Source organism: Phalacrocorax carbo, chromosome 2, assembly GCF_963921805.1.
Source record: "Phalacrocorax carbo chromosome 2, bPhaCar2.1, whole genome shotgun sequence".
In the NCBI taxonomy this organism is placed as follows: Eukaryota; Metazoa; Chordata; class Aves; order Suliformes; family Phalacrocoracidae; genus Phalacrocorax; species Phalacrocorax carbo.
In genome coordinates, this window is record NC_087514.1 from 151899660 (window position 1) to 151922446 (window position 22787).

Genomic DNA, 22787 nt, shown 5'->3' on the forward strand with positions numbered 1-22787 from the left:
AAACAGCTGCTTGGTGAAGAGCTCCAAATCTGACTGAAATCATGCTGATGACAGCAACCTGATCCTGCCTTGCAGAGCACAGAAGTCTTCAACAGGTACCCTCGCAAAAGTTCGGTCCCTGAGTTACACTGATCCTTGACTTTGAGACAGCAATGCCCAACTCCTGAATACCAGCTTAAAAATCTGACCTTTTGTAGTGGCAGGACAAAAGTTACGCTGGTAAGCATAAACTCAGCCTCTACCCTCCTGGCCTCAGGTACATTAATATCATATAATGTGTTCGCAATAGTTTAAATTCGGTCACAACAAGTACACAGGATCCAAATAGGACAGAAGTGGTGGGCCAACAAAGCAGCATTATGTCATTCCTTGCCCCTGCCCCCATGATGGGTCCTGAGGAAGATCTTAAGATCATTCCCCCCATCTGGCCCGCAAGCAATTGTAAGCCATATTTCTATTATGACTACTGGTATGTATGGCACAGGGTAAACACTTCTCACATCAATTTGAGCTGCCTGAAGAGTCACCCAAACCGCATGGCTATAGATCTTCCCTTCCGAAGCCACCAAGACCTATCAATGCTCTAAATCATTCTATGCAGTAGAGAAAACTGCTTTTGTGTTATTATAGCAGAGCCTAAAACTGCCCCTTCATATTACAATCATGGAGGAAAACTATGGATATCGCTTCTGTTAATCAACTGATGTCAGTCTCATGAGTAGTCAATTAAGAAGGATTCCACTGTAATTATTAGATAATCAAGGTAATAATTAGATCTCTGCTACAAATGCCAACTTAAAATAGCTGCATAGGATTAAATAGCAATCGCTCAGTGAAAATGTGATCTAATTTACTTTTAAAAATCCATGGTTTTGAAATTAACAGACTATGAAGAAACCTTGCTAACTATTAGTCTTTTTATCTGGAACACTGGTTAGAAATTAGGTCAGTCACACTGTCTTGAGCATTGTAGCCGACTACTTTCCGTGTGTTCAAATCAGACATTTAAGAGTATGCAAGGAGTCTGCCCCTCGCTTGGGAAAAATCTTGCTTCCATATTTGTGGACTTCTAGTGGCAAATTACTTACAACTTCTGGGAGTTTTTTTTACCTGCTGTGCTTGTTCAGTGAATCATAGTAGAGAGGTGGAAGACACACATTTGACACAGAAGTCTAACATTAGTAAGAGAGACCATAGTAACACCAGAAGAAATGGACACTGATTTGCTATCTTTTTACCAGAAGACTGAAATTAGTTTCATATTTTAAATTACTGTGAAGAACAGGCAGGCAGAGATGAAGACATGTGTGAGACTGGCTCAAGACATGCTAGAGAGGATAATGTACACAACATAGGAACCCTGAGAATAACACTAGTATTTAACACATACATTAATTATGCAGTATAGTTCACAAACGGAATTTAACACCTCCATCTTTCCAGGCACAGATCCTGTTCAAACTATATAAAAAGACTGAAGTGACTCAGCTGCTTGCCAAACTGCCACTGCACTATGTGCATTCAGAACCACAGGACTCTCTATCAGTTTGAAGTATTTTGTTTAGGAATTGCTAACTCCTCAATACTAGCAGAAGGAGCTATCCCATCCCCTCGGCATTAGCAACAGCCATAAAATTCCCTATTTTTTCCTCTGTTATCACTTTGGTTCTCACGGAACTCCTCAGCCCAAGCAGCCCTGTGACCCATGGAGGGGAGGGGAGTTATCCTTAGGTAAGTCTTCTGCGGTGAGCAAAATCTCTTCAGATAAGTGATGTAAAGACCATAGCAAGCTCTAGGAAAACAGTGGAATTGCCTCTTTTCAATACCAACACAGTTAAAACAGCTCAGCCCATCTCATGTGTCTTAGCCACACGGGCCCATTTCACAAGATTCCAGACTTAACTGCAAACCTGTCGAAGCCCCACTTCCTTACCACAGGCCACTGTTCCAGCTGTATCATCATAGTTTTGATGCATTGCAGTCTCAGAAGTTGTTTCAGTGATCTACATTAAACAGAATATAGTTTAATAACTAAATAAATTTCCCCTAAATAAAGGATTCTAAAAGAATGCATTAAGATGCTTTTAAGGTATTAAGTAGTCCAGGGCATAACCTCGATGCTGAAATCAGACTGTGACACAAAATAAACTAAGATTTGTTACTGTTTAAAAGAATACAGCTTTCAGGACACAGCTTACAATGGAATGAGAACAGCCCTTAGAATGTAGCCTCTCCTTATTCAAGAGGTTTCAGCTATAAAGCCATTTAGGAGAGCCTGAATAACTCTTCACAGCAAAATTATTTTTCCCTTGTAAGGGGGAAATGGAACTGCAAGATCATTTCATCAGTTGACTCAACTTGAGAACTTGATACAATTCTATTATAAGACAGACACAGCAATATCTTGCTGCTTGCTTAACTGTGCATCAACAATACTGCATAAAAAACTCAAATAATTTTGGATGGCCAAAGCTGTACACGTGGATTCCAGCATTTTTAGTAGTTACAGGGACTTGATACTACTGTTATCAGTACTGATCACTGATAAAAATAGCACTGTCATTTGAGTAATGAGGAACATGGTCGCCCAACTTTGTAGCAAACAAGTTTCTCTTCTGTTTCACTACTCTTCTGATCAATACTAATATGCCGATGCACACAGGGTTCTGTGTTCTAACACAGACAGGGCGCCTCAACTATTCCAGTTACATATCATAGTAGAATACCATACACAGCACTGGGTGAAGTTAAAGGTATAAATCTACATTTAGGCAGATAACAGGACTTAGAAGTCAACTAAGTTGGGTGAAATTTTATACTACATTTCTCTCAAAGTTTTCTATGTCAGCTGGGGGGGGGGGGGGGGGGAATATCTACCACTCCTCCTACAGGGGTTGTTCCTCAGACCAGGTTTTCAAGTGGTCCCCATTAAACCAAGCCCTTTTCCTCTGCAATTAAGGCATACCTCAGTCTGTATCAATTAATCAGCTCAGCAGCAGTATAAAATCAAGACAGGTAAGGCAGAGAAAAACACCAGGCAAGGGAATAAAGCCACAACAATCGTAAAGGCATCTCAGAAATGCCTCTATCTCCCCAATACTGGTCTACTGAAAGCTTAAAAGCATTCCCTTCCACAGGCCAGACTGCATAACCTACGGACATTAGAGATCAACAGCTTCCCAGGTCTACACGTGCTCAAAGATTCTGAGGAAAAAACAAGTCTAATTAAGAACACATTTTTTGTTTCATTTGTTAAAAAGCATTAAAAACAGACCTCAAAAACCAGTATCTAGAGCTACTATTTCCCCCCCTCAGAATCTGCAGTAAGACTCTAGAACTTAACATTGCCTGGAGCTTGAAGGTCAAAGCTCTAAACACCAAACTGTGCAACTACCCAAGGACTTTAAATAAACAGATGTCCAGACTGGTTGACCAGGCTAACCTAAGTGCTAGGCACTACAAGTAGCCAAACTCTTCAAAGAACACGGAAATGTTTCTGAAAACTGCAAGACAAGTGTGGATTTTATCAGAGTGTCACCTTGCCCAACACCATCTCAAAAAAGAGCCCACGGACATCCCAACTGACAATAGCAAGAACGGCACAAAAAACACAGCCATACTTCCACAGCTGTTCTCTCCCTGAGCCACAGGGTATGAGAAGCTGGGAATGCAAGCCACATTTATTTTAGTCTTTGTGTTTAGGAGTCTGATAATTTTTTCTTCTATGAACTTTTTATTCCAGTGGGCACTAGGAAACTCCAATGTTAATAAAGAAGCTTGAGAGATACCCAACACATATGCAACCTTATATTTGGTTGGGGGAAAAAGGCAAATGAACAAAAAAAAACACAACAAAAAAACAGCGAGTGAACCACGGGGTTTACACAGGGTCTAACACACAAAGCTACAACAGCTGTACCTTCCCATAAGATTGCCTCATTTACAACATTCTTGTCAGGTTTAACCTCCTCTTCTGTAAAGTGCAGGTTCCTTACCTCAAGCAGTAATTCACATTTAAATAGTAAAAGAACTTTATATTTATAGTGAACATTATACAGTATTCAAGTTATGTGGAGACAGCAAAACATCAAAACCATTACCAAGAAAACAAAGTATTAACATTTGTGTAAATTTGTTCATTCATGAGTTAAGGCTCAGCGTCTCATGTCAGACAACCAAAAAGTTTGCTATCAATCTAAGCACCTTTTTAAAAAGTTACATGTGCATTCCATATAAAAAGCTCTCACGTGACATTTCGGTTAAAAAATTCAAGCTAAAGAACAAGCTTCTAGACATCACCTTAAACTATATCAACCTTATTTCTGTTTTAAAAAACACACAAACCTAAGTCTTTTAGCATTACCCACTTTATTTCTTCCCTGAAGAAATAAAGTCTGTAGCGAAAGCACATGGTGAATCATAGTAATGACTAAAAGCTAGTCTGTTAAACACACACAGTTTTGTAGGTTCCACAGTATCTGCATTTTAAGTATTTTATTCCTCTGTATAACACACAACGGAAATAAACTGTCACAGAGTGATGAGCAGAAATGTGAGCTGTGCAAATATGCACAGGCTGGCAAAGAGTATACCTAACCTTGCCCTTGAATAACTGTCAGTGTCAGTACTATCAAAGTTGCCATCTCATATTCCTCCAAATTTCAACTTTTGTTGGGGGGTGGGGGGGAAGCAGAAGCAGTGCTGTCTGTAACTCTTAGTAAGAGAAGCAGCTTTTTAATGCACCAAGACAGCAAGGTATCAAGAGAGCTGCTAAGACATTTGAGAAACTGAAGTAACACCACCAAACCCCCGCCAAGTACAACCACTCGAAGAGATATATTCAAGAGTTGTGCTGCGTAAGGCACCTAGTAAAGAAAAAACCTACTTTGCAGTTAGTATAGAATTGCTCTAGTCAACTAAATTTTGTCAAAATATGTTCATGAAAATGCAAGTAAAACCCACCAATATTTTTCACCTAAACTGTCTTAGCTTCTATATTCACAACACACAACAGATCGAAACTTCAGGTCTGATGCCACAAAGGTGGAAAAGCGCTTCTTCAGTAGTGACAGTGACAGGTGCAGTATTGAATAACTTAAGAGATTTTCCAAAGATTGCACCACTGTGATGAGCTTACCTATATATTTCCTGCTGCAGATGTCAGTCTTCAGTTTGCAAATCTACATGTTTAGACACTTTTCTTGGCTTAGAATGAACACTGCTACATTTGAATGCACAGAGAGGCTACCTAAAGCAGAGCCCTGTGTTAGGCTGAAAGGCTTACACAAAATACCAAGTTTCCTGATCAGTGAAAATATGTTTTGAATAACAAACTACTACATGCACTAGGAGTCAGGTGCCAAATCATTATTCTTTATAGGTCAGCTATTCTTGGTGCATTGTAATCTCCAAATTTATTTCAATTGCCTTTAAAAACACAAGACAGACTAGCATTTTTAATTCATGGCTTTTTACATTCAATTATGATCAAATTATGAGGCTGGAATAAACACTGAACAACTACGGTTGAAGACAGTGAAGCAGAGGAAGAGCAGAGGCAAATGGGAAATGTTCACTAAAAGGACAAGCATTTCCTTAATGCTTGTAAACTGAATGCATTATAGCTGTCATCGTTATTCTCTCTGTGCACACAGTGAGAGTTCAGTGTCTGGCTTGGACAAAATAGGACTACTGAATGTGATTTACAAGGAGACATCCTCAGTTCATTCAGGCCACACTGTCAATTTTAGCCCAGCCAATTTTTTGCCTTTTTTCCTCTTTTTTTTTTGTCTCCCCCTACAAATGAAGTGGTTTTTTAACACCTTTCACTCTACCCAACATTCCGATCAGTTTATGACCTTCGTTTAATAAAAACAAACACCAAGCCAAAAAAACCCCAAACCAAACAAAGCACAAACCACCCAATACAAAACCTCCACACCCTCCACCATTCTTTAGGTCTTTGCTCTCTTTGTCTATTGCATTGGTAAAAGCCTCTACCCACAACACAAATTACGTACACTTGATCTCTCAAGAACAGATACATGTTAGCTCCTCCACCTCTCACAGGCAGAACAGTCAAAGCCCATCATGCTGGTCATAACAGAGCTGCCTGTTTCTGCACCACATGTGCAGCTGCAGGTTGATTCTAAGTGGGCAATTCCTGGCTACAAGGGAATGAAGTTACAGTGGTATGAATAGCCGTGATTTAATGTTCCTATATAAAATATATATCTATTAATATACTGAAGTGTAATAGACATTTTAGAGATGGCTTTGTGCCCTCCTCAAATACAGTGTCCAAGAACACAGCCCACATATCAGTAGAGAAACCCATTTACAGGACTTCAGGAAATATCCTCTTTCGTTAGACATCCTACCTCTCCCTCTCACCACCTAGTGCCATGTAAACTGCCAGACGCTACAAGCAAGATTTTGTACTTCAAATTAATTCATTGTGTCCCTTCTGTGCAAGGGTTATTTTAGCTATATTGTAATTATAAATGAGACTATTTAGCACATCAGATCTTGAAAACATCAACTTGACACTGCACGTGTTCTCAGAGCAAAATTCAGAGCTGCCTAACACGTTATGCTTCTACATTACCAATTACAGCCTCAGTTTCACACCGCTCACCACATTATATGGATTGATCATTCTATGACTCCTGCATTTTTCCCCATGCTGAAAACAAAGGACCAAATAGTAACTGATCAATAAAGAAATACCAACATTATAATGCAAGGTGAGAAAAACTAGGGATAAATGTAAAATGTGTTGTTAACAAGAAATTCTAACAGAGATTACAAAGTACTTGCCACAGTTTGCTACCACAAAGAAGCCTCTACAGTACTCAGGACCACACTTAGGCCCCAACATTGTGGCGGTAAGGCTGTTTCCTTCAGGTTTAGCAACACGACAACCCTGAAATACAGAAAGAAGACTCTTCAAGACTAATACTTCAGAGCTTTTTATAATAATAGCTTGAAGACACCTAGAAGGTTTTAAAAATCTTTCTGTTGCATCTTTGGCTATTCCTGACAGCACACTTGTTCTGATAACTACGTGAAGTTCTCAAATACATGGTATTGTATGGCTTTTTGCTTAAGCAGGTGTTTTATTCCTTTCCCAATCAGTAAGTTAAAGGGAACTACCCTCTCAAGCCCTGTTAGCTATCCACAAGACAATGCATTCCTACTTCCTCCATCCATTCAGTACTATGACAAAGATTTGACCTTGCAGAGTCAGTTCAGTAACTGTAAGCCAAAGCAAGATGATGTTCTCTCCACCCCTGGAAATGATACTGCTGCCAAAAGCTGGCTTGGGACCTTAAATTCCAATTCTACCTGTGTAGACAGTGCCATCTGCTAAAGTGGTGGTCCTAATTCCTTCAAATCCTTTGCAATAAATACTGTCTAACATTCTCAGGTAATATGAATGCATAATTCATATCTAACAAATGTGAAAGAGCAAAGTATTGAAACAATCCAGGGAGTAAACTTCCCAGATAGCATTCAGCTTCTATGACCGTCTGAAGAGAACTTACACCACAGCCTAACACATATATGCACGCTCACTCTCCCTATTACCAGTGGGAATAAACCACAAAAACAAGACAAACATCCAGAATAAACATAGAAGTGAATGGTACATATGCTCCTGACCACAGTGCAAAGCAGCCTGGGATAAGAAACTCTCTCAAGCAAATTTATTGCTAAATCTTCCCCATCTCTGTGAACTAAAAAGTGGTTCTTATCCAGAGTTCTCTCGAGCGCAAGTCAAGTAAGAGGTCAAACTTACATTGCTGAGACAGGGCAACGATACTCATGAGAATAACAACATTGGAAAACATTGTCTAATTTTCTGGAAGAAATAATTTTAAATTAAAATTTAATACAAGCCAAAATAAAATGGCAGGCACCTCACTTCTTTAATTTTTCAAATTACAGAGTGAAGTCAACCACTGGATACAACATTTAAAAATAATCACATTACTAAATCACGCACATAGACATTCTTCACCTGCTGAAATCAATCAATAATGAACAAATTGAGGGCTTAGTTTTACGGGTCTGTTTTTTTGATAGGCTCTTATTTACCAATGGGATATCCATGACTGTTTTTCCTATCACTTCTGGATGGCTTTGGAACTTCACGCTATCCTGCCAAACAGCAACAAAACTGTTATCTTCTGACTGGACTAGTCCCACAACATACCCATGACATTAACACTTCCAAAATTATAGCTAGTAGACAGTCTGTGGTACGCTTTACTCAGTAACAAACTTATTACGAGCACTTCAGAGCTCCTCTTCCATTGCCAGCTTCTCCAGGTTTTATCTTTATTTCTAGGATGTTCTGTAGCCCACACTGCAACTACCTAAAAGCACCAGCTAAAGCTCCCAAAGACAGCATTTAACAGCTACCATCTACCAGGTCAAGGTGGTTCTGCAGTAAAATACAGATGCTATGGAAAACCAGGCCAGACATAAGGTTTAATGCAATAACTGCAACAACTTCCTCCAACAAAGCCCTGAAAGATCACCAAAAAACACACTACTTTCTGTTCCAGCCCAAGACATGCCAAATTTGTTTTCAATATTTAGCTACCGTTAAGTAAATTTCTAAACATCTTTTCAAGACAAGACACCTCAGAAGAAATATCTCTCCTTCAGAGGAAGGACGAGAGAATGAACAAACACACAACAGAAACTTCTGTTTATCACTTATCCTACAGCTCTGGTAAAGATTTGACAGAGGGACTTTGTAAACAGGCGAGTTTCACTAACTTCCCACACACACTTTTTCCTCACTGAGCAAACCTTACATTACTGACAAAAAAAGGGAAGCTGTTTCACTTCAGTTTTGGTAGCTCAATTTCTTTCCCCTCATACAAACAGCAAGAAAATAAAGTCTTGCCTATTGACTTGAAGTTCTAACTCTATGAAATACATTAGTTGCCCAAGATGGACTGGAAGTATTAAACCACCTTTATTTCCAATTTGAACAGTCTCATATAGTACTTGGCCTACTTTAAGACCACAGCACCATCATCAGAGATCAGAGCTAGTGCACTAATATTAATTACTTCCTTCTAACAAAACAGAAGATAAATAGCAAGAGAAGGGCAAACAAGGTCATGTTTGGCAAAGAACATGGGAAAGAAAAAAAAAGTTGAGAAACAGAAGAGAGTGAAACATCTGAAGGACCCAAGAGTTTTGTATCAGTAAGCCACTTAAAGGATTCCAGTAACTGTACAAAATACAAAAAATCTTGCAGGGCTCAAATTCAAGTTGTCTCCTACCTGTAAGCCTTACTCCTAAAACTTCCCAATAAAACCACCCTGCTGTTTTAAATTCAGTTCTGATATTATACCTACACTACTGAATTGTAGATATTTTAAGTCATATCACAATACTGCAAAGTCTTCTCCTGAAGTCAGTTCCTATTTTCCGCCACACTTTTCAGAGTTCTTTCTTGTATTTCAGTAGCGAGAAAAAAAAAACGCAAACCACCAAATATAAAAAGAGGCACACAGGACATGTCCTGCTGAAATAATAATTGCACATGGGGTGGACTGTAGATTTACCACACAGTTAAAAGCTGCATTTCTTAAGCAAAAACATAAAGGCACAGGGGAAACCGGGAATACAATTTTATCACCAGTGTTTAAAGAAACTCACGGAGAACAAAACTAGAGACTTTAGAAACACAAGAGGACATTCCAAATAATTAAATCTTGGGAAACACCTGGAAGAAGAGATGTTACATGCTATGTGGACAGACTAACACAGGGAATGATAATGACACAGGCAGAAGAGTTAAACAAAATCAAGTTGTGCTAAGTGTTTCCATACCTATCCCAGAGAAAGGCATTTTGGGTGAGACTCATTACAGACCAACTGTTTGGCAAAGCAACCTGCACCCTTCTTGCCTTTCAAAACAAGTTCTGCATCTTTAACGCACGATCATTACACTTTCATAACAACACAGCCTTGCACAAAATCCTTGAGTTTTGAAAAGGGAAATCTGGAAACAGAAGCCTATGCTACCGACTTCCTAGCAGCCATGCTTTGAGATGGACATCTGATCAGTGAAGAATCTGAGAACTACTGCTCTTCATATTATAACAGAAAACAGACAGTAGCATGAAATAATATATGCAAGGGCAGACTTTACTACAAATCTCTCTCCTCAGGTTAAACTTGGTAAGTCTTCCACGCAGGCTACAAGACCTTTAGTTAATTTCTATTTACAACTAGAAAGCAACAACCTTGAAATCATTAAATTGGTATAAACGTCTGAATGTAAACAGATGTTGGAAAGCAATCTTTTCCCACAACACTATCTTGAAAGCTTCTAATTCAAAAAGCATGAATTTCTTAACACCTGATTAAATATAAAGGAAACAAATGATTGAGAGGGGTACTTAAACCTTAAGAGGATAGTTTCCTCTCTCACTCCAACTACCTGTGCTCGAAGAGACTGACAGACCAGGAAGTTTTCACACTTTTATTCCACCCTCAATTCATGCAATTCACCTTCAAATATTTGTTTAACCAGAAGATTCTCCCAGAACAGAGTTAGTCCTTGAATGCACATACAGATGAATACACATACACTGGTAGACAGCAGAACAGAGCATAGGTAAAAGCTCATTACACAGGAAGAGGATATATAAACAAAAGCAGCAGCCATCATTTTTATTCTGATGCAGTAGTCATTTGATGCATTCCTTGATATTAAAGCTAGTTTTTCCTCCTACAAGTACAAAGTAGAAATGAAGCGGAAAAAGAACAAGTAACTTCTTATATATACCTAAGGCCAGCAAATTGCAGTATTCTGTTCTAGCAGAGCAGACTCTCCCACACGTATTCCTTTAAAACAAAGACTTAAAAAAGTAACATATTAACTCACAGGTATTCAAAATTGACACCAAATACTCTTCACAAATTGATACTGAAGTAACTGCATATCCATTTGCGAGGAATATGACCGTATAATTATGGTACAACTATTGAGACAGCTACAAGTGGTCTACTCAGAGAAAACATTAGCAGATTTAAGGACTTGTGACACTGCACTTTTTTTTCTACTCCAAATAAATTAATATTAGGCAAGTTACTGTGAACAACCTACATTTTACTGGAGCAACATACAGGATGTTGGCTATTAAAACGAAAAATAAAGCCACATCACCCTGACTCTTAAACACTAAAGTTACTGAATTATTGACCCTTCCCATTATTAACGTTGTTGATATTTTACTACATACAATTAATACCCAATTCTTTGCTGAAATCTCTTATATGATTGATCAAATTTGAAAAACAGTGAGGAACATAACCTTATAGGGCTCCTCTTTAAAGACAGGCTATGAAAATTCCCAGAAGGTAAAACCTTTCCATACAGGCCTGGCCTTAAAATGATTTACAGTTTAGTCTGACATAAATTCCTCTCCTTTAACTCCCCAAACCTGCCAGTTGTATTACTTGTTGTGCTATTAAGAATACTGCTAACAAACGTTCTCTTTGGGGGTTCCACTCCCTTAATGTAAATAATTTGAGAGAGGTTTTTAATCTCTTCCAATGGTTAATCATCCTCATCGTAAACAAACGAGTACTAAGTCTGACCTTTTTTACCTTATGTCTGAACATGAACAATTGATCTCACTGCAGTTAACTCTGCTATGCATAGTGCCACTGCTGTTGCATGCTTTCTCTTTGTGCAATTACTGGGAAGTCAAGAAAAGGTTAAAAATCATTTGAGTATGCATACATCAAAATAATTCCTTAAGACTGGTCTACACTTAGCTTTTCTGGAATATCTTTTTAAGGAGGCATTAAACTGCTTTTATACACATCTGTAATTCGTATAGGCGATAGACAACCAAGAACAACATCCTCCACCTAGAACACAAATGTCCTGACTTGAAATTCTTCCAAAGTGAGTTTGCTAATTCATATCCTCCAGCATTTCAAAACAGAATCTGCACCTCCTGGAGAAGCCTCTGATCTGTGTAAGGCACTGATGACCAACCGACTCTTCTTGCTGTTTTCTGAAACCTTACGCATTTTCAATATTACTTCAGAGCATGACATGTACACCTTCACCATTATTACTTGCTTAACTGACATCATATACAGAACCAACATCACATTATCAAACCATTTTCGTGGCAGTCCCCTGCTCACAACTTCACATTAGTGCCCAACTTCTCTATGGCATAACAGGCCATCTACCATGATTCCTAAACTTTCACACAGAACTGCTAGCTTCCCAGAAGTTGTCAAATCCCACAGGCGTGACCTATGCTTCTTGCTCATGGATGCATGCGTTAAGTTTTGCTGCTCCTGATTTAAAACTGGAATGGTCAACCTCATTCCAGCCTCAAATAAATTCCACCAATCTGTAATAGAAACCTATGCCACCACTAACTCTCTGATTTCAAAAGGAAAACACTGTTGGTACAGGTGGGCTTCATATCACAGAATTAACCAGTTTCTTTAGGTAGTCAGAGAGAGTGCATAAATTGCTCCCTATAGAAGCTACTCATCATCAACCAGACTTCCTAACTTGCATGAATGTTCAGGTGCACAGAATACCTTCCAACATTAAACACAACAGAACAGAAAGCTTTGGTGTAACTGAATGCAAGATATCCAGTAAGCCGCTGGTGCTATTACTGAATAGTCAGGAGCTGGACACAGAGAAAGAAGGGGAAAAGAAAAACACTTTTCATCCCCTGCCTATTTTGACACAGTATGGGAGTTTCTTACACTTGAAATTTGGCCCCATTTGCAGTGAGCTGTCATGAGTTCTCTCTCAAAATTCTCTGGCACAGGATCTCGGATCTTTTTCACACAGGTATATCTGAAGCAAGTTACTAAGCTCAATACCAAACTAAAAAGTAAAATTAAGGCCATTATATAAGCTCACAGAAAAGTCTTTCAGATCTGAACTGAGGTGTTTGTAGGCTGTTGCTTTAGACAAAATCACAACAAACCCTTGTTCTTCTGTTCCCCTCCTATCAAATTATCAAACACATAGGCTCTTAGGAAGCTGATCTATGAGTTAAGTGTATTTAAACACAGAAAAGATTAGACTAGTACATAAAATTAATGTCTCCTACTAGAATCGAGCAGAAAAGATGGACGAAGGGAACATGACATAAACAGGAAGCAACACTCTTCCAGTTTTCAGGACTCCTGAATCAAACAGTATGGGTAGAGCAGAGTCAGGGGTTTTTGCATTTACTTCAAAATTCTTTAATGTTTTAGCTCACCTGGCCTACGAAAAGACCACTAAAGGAGCCCAGTTGATCCGTTTTAGGATTATACTTGACTTCTACAGCGGGGGCAGAGAACGACACAGGATGGGACGACACAGATTCTCTTCTCTTAATAAGCTAAAAAATCCAGACTTGAAACTGATGATTCAGTTATATTATCTGTTATGATTTTACATTCATATAATTCTGATTGCCCCTTCAAGATCCTAAAGCACTTAGTATCAGAGAATTGTGCACTGGGAAGGTAGTGGCTATTTTAAGACTACTTAGATGCTAAGTACACGGTCGTTTAACTAGAAGAAAATACATATTTTTATGGAAGCACACACAAAATGCAGTTTAAGCTAGCAAGAATGTAGTGAACAAAAAAGACTATAGGACCTTCGGTGAAGTTTACTTATGTAATTCAAGACCATTCATACACTGGCTCTCTACACCTCAGCTATACACGTACTGCCCAGTTTTAAAATCATCACGGCTTAGATAGTGACATATAGGTCCCTTCTTGTCCATTCCTTACCAGCTTTTTTCCTTCATAAGTTAAAACCAGCTGTTTCAGCAGCAAGAGAATCTGGATACAGTAGCCTCCCAATGCCTCCAACATAGATTTGGGAAAAGAAAGGCATATTTTCTGTGCAGGCATTGCTTGAAAGAGACCCATGGTAGCTGTGCTAAAGGCAGTTTTACGGACAGGATGTGATTCTTGAGCCTACCCCAACTGGAAAAATGGGAAATTAAGTAAGTAGCACTTCACTAAATAAGACACAACCTATTAGAGAATATGTTTAAAGTGTTCCAAAACATCTGGATGAACATTAGGTCATCTTCATTATCTCTTCTATAGCATTTAGCAAATACTGACAAGTCACACTGATATTAGACGGAAAAGTTACATCTAATAATGAAGTTTTACCAAATTAGCTTTTCTTAAACATCCCCAAAGCCAGGGCAGGGAAGATAACTACAACCAGGGATTTAGAGAAATTGACATCACATCTTAAACTCTTCCAATAGTTTGCTCAAACACCAGGTAACAGAGTATGACAGTATTTACAAATGACAATCATGCACTCAGACTTAATTCCACCTTCTGTGCAACTTGTTAGAATGCAACTAACACATATGCAAAGGAAAACAGTAAGAAGTAAACACACACCTGTACAGCTTATAATTTCAGACTGAGTGCTTAATTCCTCTACCTGCTACTTGCAACACTAACTAAAATTAGAAAGCAAGCTTGAATTTTAAACTCTGAACCTTAAGAACAGAACTCCACATAGCATATGAGTCTGACAGAAATCTAGTAGGACAAGCTGCTACCCAGAGTTAAGACAAGGGCAAAGACTAACCACCAGACCATGAGCTTAGTCAGAAGAGGGAGTTAAGAGTAATACAATAATGCAACAGGACTTCTCAACACTTGATACTCTCTTCCCTGCCTCAACACCAAGGACAGAGACACCAGGATTTTAAAAAGTTTTATGGACGGAAAATGGGCATCTAACCTATACAAATCTGAACATGTGCAAGACTAAATGGAAATGTAACATCCAAAACCTTAGTATGACCATAATAATATCAGCATTTACATCAGGATAACAAACTCAATGGAAGGAAAAAAAAAAAACCAAAACCAACAAACAAAACCAAAACCTAAACCCCATGATAATTCCCATACATAATTCCCAGACTGTTACTGACTGTAGAAATGTCATCAACATAGCCACATTTTCCTATTTAGATAATTCATTTCTGTGATATATACCAGGGCACTTAATTAAAATGTTGGGAAGTGTGAACTTCTTAGCTGAAGCAATGCCTCAAAGGTTAGTGTCTTAGCAGAGATACTTTTAAATATGCCTTGTAAAAGTTGATATGAGATACTTCAAACACATAGCTTTGGGTTTTTTTTAATCTCTCAAAATATCCACAAAAACCAACCAAACAAAACCCACCCCCAAACTCTATCCACAATTATTTTCCACCAGGATAATTTTTGTTTTAGATTTTCTACAAAGTCTCAAAACCTCAAGTTTCTATTTTTTACCTAAGAGAACCTAGAAGGCTGGGGGTACAGTGTGTGTCCCATCTCCTTTCACAAAAATGAAGGGAAAAGTAATGTAGTTTTCTTTGGTTTGGTTGGAGGCCATCAAATCTAGGATGATGTAAAGCTATGCATGCTTTCTTTCAGAAACATAAGTTACCAAGCATGCTCAGAAAGCTTCAGTCTGTCTTATTTTTCCAGTAAAGCATTTTAGCTCGAAGAACTAAAGTTACTTCTTTATTCAGGCAGTGACAAATTAAAGTGGACTTGTTAGCAAAATATGCATTACTATATTAACAACAGTGGTCCGTTGTTTGGTTCTCAAAATTACAGCATTAGGGATGTGTGTTTTGCTCAAAAACAGGATTTTGAGATAATACAGGGAATGTTTAGTGTTGCATAAGAAGTGTCATCACATTTTGAAGGCTTTTTTTCCTTCTTTTTTAGGGATGTATGTCTCCTGATAGTTTTTAGTTTCTTGGTTCAGTTCCCAGGGTAAACACAGTGTGGCTGTTGCTGAATCTAACTGTCAGAACACAGTATCAGTTGATAACTTCAAGTACCCCTGTCTGTATGCCAAAGACTATAGTCTTTTACCTCTGAACAAAGCCACTATCTGACATTATGACTTACTAAGCAGAAAGGTATATTCTACTTGTTAACAGAATTAATATAACTATCCCTCTTATCAATTACATATTTTAGAACTCAGATCAACTTAGCAAGGTTGGTTTTATTTCAGAATACTCTTACAGAACATCACCGCTCAACTGAAGTTTCCAGTTGTAATAATGAAGATGTACTATTATCCATATTTATCCTTTGTAGGAACAGGATGAGAGAAAGATAAGATGAAAGGGAAGCAAAATAGATTCCTTTTTGTGCATCTAAACACTAATTAGTCATTGAAATATCTTGTGACTTGATGCTTGAATATTAAATATCTTTGATTGCATTTTTCCCTAGGGAAAGTTATTTAGTCAAGAGGCACGCTCTTAACTCCAAATATGTGTTAAAGTTACATTTATGCAAAATTCAAGGCAATGTTAGAATTCTATTTATAAAATAGTTACAAATGCTTGTTCACAATAGTTGAATCTGCCCCCTCCCACTAGATTCTAATGGACACTTCGCCATCTGTTTGTAAAGAAACAGGTAATACAAAATATCCATTATTTTTGAAGTACTAGGAAAACAAATCCTCTAAATCAAGTGTTCGACTGCTACATAATACCAACAACCCCCAACTTCCCAAAATTCTGCATGACATGAAGTTTGGAAAACAGAATGTAGCAGGATATTAAACTTTAGTCAGCTACCATGTCTCTCTGTTGTCAACACCAACATAAAATCAAAGAGAAAGCTATTTGGAGCAACAAGAGGGAAGGAAGGAAATTTAGCAAGTTCGCAGAGACAAGAAGGGGGAAGAGTTTAACATCAACTATTTTATGTAAGATAAGAAAAGGATTCAGGAAGACACCTGTGTTTACCTATGGCAAACAAATTTCTCCTGGAGGTGTGTTTGCGTGAGTACGCATACATTTAAAACAAAGGTATGAGCCAACTTCCAACTGTGGAAAGCATCTGTTTGCACCGACAGCTCTGAATTTTAACCCTCAAAGCTAGATATAGTAAATAGAAGCATCACATTAACCACAGAAACAAGTTAATTGACGTTTAACAATTTTCCCTTGACCACAACTACTTTTCCTTAGCTAGGATATATATCTCTTGGTTTATGGAGCCTATATAGCCATGCCATGCTATTTTCTAGCCTGAAGACTTGTAACTGCCAGGCAAACTGTAAGACAGACAGCAACCTGACATTTCTACATAAATAAATGAATGCATGCACACTTGCTCACTTTAACTGAGAAATAAACTCGACAAGCAAGTATCATAACAAGTATAACAGAATTTAAAATTCTGGTACAAGTGGAAATTAAGGGCAGCCTCTCACAGTACTTGTTCAAGAATCTACAGGCATCAATTCAGAATACATCTGCTGCATCAGAAGAAACATGAACATCTAATCATTGCTACCTACTGCTTAAATACTACTACTAAACAGATATCATGCTAAAGTTTTGAGCACCTTCACTTCACAAAAATTTAAGAAACCCAAACATGCCCCCGAACAAAACCATACCCCCCCACCACCTTCCAATATCCATGTTAATGGATGTTTAAAGCAGCTTATGACTTGCACAGCACTTGGAAATACTGAGTTACACTAAAAAGGTAGGCAGTTACACTAGAAAAGCCTTAAAGAGTAGTTACTGAATGGAGACAACATCATGTGAAGAATACTACTCTCTAGAAATCATTCATAAGACATTTCATAAAAATTCACAGAATCAGTTAACTTGGAGCAACAGTGTCACAAAGAAAAGACTACATTTAAAAAGAGATATGTGTATTTTAAGTTTTATAGAAGTAACTCAAAGCCTGCTACATCTAGAAATACAAAGAGGAACTTCACAGCCTGTCACCTTCGAAGCACACCAACAGCAAGCAAAACTCAAGACACTGAAATTGAAATTTAGTGCTAAGAACAAATGTGACAACACTTGTTTACATAATTTCTATGCTTCTGTCCACTTACTGTGCTAAATGTACAATCAGGGGAAAGTGATTGTACTAGGGAAATAATTAAATACCTACAAACACTGAAAATAACAAATAATCCACTTCAGTAGGGGTATTCAGCAATAACAGCTACTGAATGTTACACCTATCCTGGAACGTGTTGAGTGAATGATTAAATGATCCTGAAGTTCAAAAGTTTTATTCTCCACTAAGACAGCAACACTGAGAAGAAAGTGATAGACTTTTGGCTTCCAAACTCTTAGTAGTATTTCAGTATCCACTTTTATGTTTCTACATTGCACACACCACAATTTTACTCGCTCCGTGCCTATCTGAAGGCACTTCCAGGGTTTTCAAATAAACTGAAACCCTTCCACTTGCTACCTCTGGCAGCAAAACAGAAAGAACCCAACGATACCAGCAACACAGCGCTCAGCTCCCGCCGGAGCAGCCCAGCGGCAGCCCCCGTCGGGGCCACGCAGCCCAGCGACAGCCCGGCCCTCACCGCCCGTCAGGAGGTGACACACCGCCGCCGCCACACGTGCGCGGGGATGCCGGCAAAGAAAACAACGCTTCAGCAGCCGCCACCGAGCCCCGCTCGACTCCCCACACCCCGCGCTCGGGGCCCCGAGCCCCGCTTCCCCCATCAGTATCGGGGCCCGCAGCTGGCCCTGCCGTTGCTTCCCTCAGCGAGGGCGGCCAGGGCCAGAGCGCGCTCCCGCAGCCACAACTTCCTCGCGCCGCCCGCCGCCGAGCGGCCCCAGCGGCCACCGGCTCGTCAGCGCCACCCGGTGGGGCAGAGCGGGCAACGCGCCGCCAAGGCCCGTCTCCCCGCCGATGCCGCACAAGGCCCGGCCCAAGAACCAAGAGACAAAATGGCGGCCGCCCGCGGTATCACGTGACCCCCTTTGTGCCTTTCGGGGTCCGGCGAAAGGGCCACCAGCTCCGGCGGGGCGCAGGCAGCGGGGAGTGGGGACCGCGGGCGGGCGGCGGGGGAAGGCGCGGTAACGGGTCGCCGGGCTCGGCGCCTTCCCTCCCCGGTCCCCGTGTGTGCCCCCCCCCCGCGGCGGGCGGGGAGAGCGGGGAGAAGATGGCGGCCATTTTGTGCTTGCGCAGAGGCGAAGGTGGGGGCCCCGGGTGCGGGGGGGATGGAGGGACCCGGCCGAGGGGGGGGGGGGTCTCACGTACCGACTCCTCTTCCTTCTCCATGCCCGTGGGCATCTGCGGCACGGCCCGGTTAATGGAGGCATATTCGGCCAAGTCGGGCAGGTCCTCGCAGCGGAAGACGGGCAGCGGCTTGGACGCGTCCAGCGCCCGGGCCCGGAACGACAGTTTGCTCATGTTAGGCGGCGATGGCGGCTCCGGCTGGGGAGGGGGGGGCGACAGCAAGAGCGCTCCGAGCTGAGAGCCGGACCCCGCCGAGCGCTCTCATGGAGGGACCGGGGCTCCCCCGGCGGGGCGGGGCGCACTCCGACACGGGGCCCGGCGGCGCCGGCTGGCGCGGCTGGGCTGGGCGCTGGCTTCTCTCCTCCGCCGCTCCGGCTCCGCTCAATACGCCACGGCCAACATGGCGGACATTAAACCTCGACTGGCCGCCTCTTTCAGCCAACCCCAGCGCCACAGCCATTCCCACACTGCATCGCGCAGGGGCGCGGGCACAGCGCCGCCCGGGGGAGAGCGCGCGCGGCGCGGGCACGAGAGCGCGGGCTCGGGAGCGCGGGAGGGCTCGGAGCTGCTGGGCCGCGGGCACGGGCCGCTGCGGGCGGGCAGTGGCGGCGCAGCCGAACGCCGCGGGGCCCCGTCCCGCGTGGGGCTTGCGGGACGCCGTGTCCTCCGCTCGCCTGCCTCTGAGTTGCGGCAGGGGTAAGCCGGCCCCAGTTCCCCCCCCACCCCCGGAGGGGAAGCCTCCTTGAGGTAAAAGGAGCAACGCCTTTCCCTGACAGCCTCCCGGCTACGGGAGACCTGGGAAAGGGGAGCAGGAAAGCGCCGGCCCACGCATTCCCGGTCACCGGGCCGAAAAGCAGCCTGCCCCGAGCGCCGAACTTACTCCGACGCGGGCGGCGGCGGGGCCGCCCGCTTCCCTCGGGGCGCGGCGCCCCGGGGCAGTGTCCGGGCAGGGGGTCCGGCCTGGGGGCCGCCCGGGGCGGGGGAGGCGCTCCTCGCCTCAGGGTCCAGCCCGAGCCCCGCGGCGGGCGGCAGCGGCCCCTCTCCCGGAGTGGGGCGGCAGCCCCGGCCCCCTCGGCGGCACCTGCCCGCCCGGCTCCGTCCCTCCCCGCACCGCGGAACCGAGTTGGCGATCGTGCTAAATGGGGGAGAAACGGGCACCTCCCCGAAAACGTGAGGAACCGTAAGAACCGGTCACGTCCACCACAGTGTTTCCAGCCTGTTTCTCTGGGGCTGTCAGAAACTTGGGCCGGTAGCGAAGTGCAGACACGTGAACTGCTTTAACCCTTGCTTGGATTTCAGTTACCCGTTACCCGTTCCAGCGAGCTCGCTACAGGCAAAGGCCAGAACTAATTTCAGCATGTCTCATTAGGTAAGCTAGCTTATGTCTCAACGATTTGATTAAATGGATGCAGTTTTCTGCTATAAGCAAGGAGTAGGAAACTAGAGCCTCGCTTGTCTCAACACTGTCTCCACATCCCGCCCCAGGTCGCCACAGCACAGCCATAAAAATGTCAAAAACTCTTTCTCCCAGGCCATCACTAGAGCTGTCTCGCTATGGATCACTTCATATGCTTATGTTATATTCTTGCATTAGATAGTTGTGTAATTCCAGTTCTATAGTTAAATCATAAAGCTACCTTCTTGAAGTTAGTTTACTTTAACTAAAAAGTACGAGAAAATCGTGTTTTGTTTGAATTTAGGTTTCCTTCCACTTCTAAAGCAAAATATTGTAGTTTTCTACTGTTATATGAGAATCAGTAGACAGAACTACTTCTTTATTACATATTAGCCCTGGGAAATAGAACTTTCAGAAGTAAGACGTGAATGTAACAAAAGCATTAGAAAAGCTTTCTTTTGCTTGGTAATTTTAAAAATCTGATACCTCTATAATAAAAGCAAAAGCCATTTTTTTAATTGCATCACCTCCTTAATAATAACACCACCACCATCCTCGACCTTAAACAACTCCTAGCCACTGGATGAAACATTGCTAGGTGCAGTTGTTAACAGCAGTTTCAAGCTAACTGCTGGCATGTCTGACTTCTCCATAGGTCTCCCAGATTGTTTCACCTGCAAGTCATTTAGCTTTACAAGCTCTCTGGGACAGGAAATTCTCTCTGTGTTGCAAATGGGTAATGAGGTGGAAGACAGCTGCTAGGGAGAGTGAGACTTTTTTTTTTTTAGGGAGGGGGTTTGGTTTTTTGTGGGTTGATATATATATATTTTTTAAGGGATAGTGGCATGAACTAAGGAATATCATTCTATTAATTTGTTTCAGTAGTAGTTACATCAGAACCAAATGTTAAAATTGCATTTTGCTTTTTATGCTAGTTAAGGCTTAAAGCACACTAGCTAGAAATAGTAATCCTAAAATAAATTGCACATAAAATACAGTTTTCCGCTAAATAATTTAGTTTACCTAATTAACAGACAGATAAGAAGATGACAAAAAAAACCCCATAGCAATTCACTATCATAGATTGGCTTTGACCTAAAACACTAAATGAAAATGAAATACCTGGCAGCTAAGCAAAAACAACTAAGGCCATTAAATATAACTCTTGACTTCCACTGATGAAAGAAAAACAATATCTCATGAAAAGCAAAGCATAGAAAATATCCTGAACTAAAGAAAAAGTATTCAAGTTTAAACTTATCCTTAATTGACCTTTGTATTTCTAACCATACCACAGGCTTGAGAAAAGTGCAGGACAAGCAGAAAGGACAATAACATTTGGATACAAACAGGACTGTATGCATTAAGAAGGAGTTTTGGCCTGAAACTCTTGGATTCATCAGCTTCTAATTTTTTTGCCAGTAAGATAGATTGCAATTTCCTATTCTGTAGCAGAAGTTGATTAGTCCTTAAAATTATCTAAATAAATTTTCTAGTAAGATGAACAGTCTGACATTTTAAAACACTGTGATATCAGCCCTAATTTCTGTTCTGTAAAGGTGATAACAGGTAAAAGTATAGAATGTAAACACACTGATGTTTCTGTTTTACCTTCCTTTCAGTTACCATATGCAGATATATTTTAAGTCTTGCCATTTTGTAGCTTTTACCAAAATGCTTATGTTACGTTTGTAGACATCAGTGCTGCACTATGACAGTATGAGAGACATACCAATTTTAGATTAACTAATGACCAAAATACTCTTTGCCAGCTCTCAGTAAAATATCAGTAAGTGTAAACTCAGTTGTTGTACCAAAATGCTATGCATCTGTTTTAAAAACTAAAATTTAATGAACTGTAAGGTAACTGAAATATAATGAATACGGCATTTTGAACTGCTGTTCTTTTTTTGTACAAACCGCTGAAATTAATCTTTAACATTGGAGGCATTTCTTTAAGGCTCCATCTTTCTATGATCTCAAAAGACTTAATTAAAAGAAAAAGCTTTACTAAAATGAAATCACTTTGTACGGCTATGTAGGTGGTAAATATAACCATTTCAATATACATTCAAAAGTACTATATTCAGACTGGGCATTAAGGGCCAAGATCCAAAAATTTGATCCATACAGCTACAGAAAGAGGTCTCTAGGGATATCATCTAACTCAGGTGTGAGAAGCTCAAAAACTTAACTTCCTATTTTGGTTTGCAAGTTCTATGTACCATTTGACAAGTTTTTACCAATTTTAGTATTTATTTAGTTTTGTGGCTTAAAACCTCTCTGAGGCAAAGACTTT

The 22787-nt window shown here is 41.0% G+C and overlaps 1 protein-coding gene across 9 annotated transcripts in view; it reads right to left on the reverse strand.

Moving 5' to 3' along the window:
• Positions 1–22787, reverse strand: part of EPC1 (enhancer of polycomb homolog 1) — a 67317-nt gene that overhangs the window by 30577 nt on the left and 13953 nt on the right. For 2 of the 9 annotated variants that reach the window (XM_064444925.1, XM_064444927.1), the window contains one exon: positions 1934–2003. The exons of 1 other annotated variant lie outside the window; for it this stretch is intronic. In XM_064444925.1, the coding sequence (XP_064300995.1) occupies positions 1934–2003 (70 nt within the window). Of the gene's footprint in view, positions 1–1933; positions 2004–19113; positions 19534–22787 lie in introns of those variants that run through there. 6 more of the 9 variants (XM_064444930.1, XM_064444929.1, XR_010371783.1 and 3 more) reach the window with 5 other exon arrangements.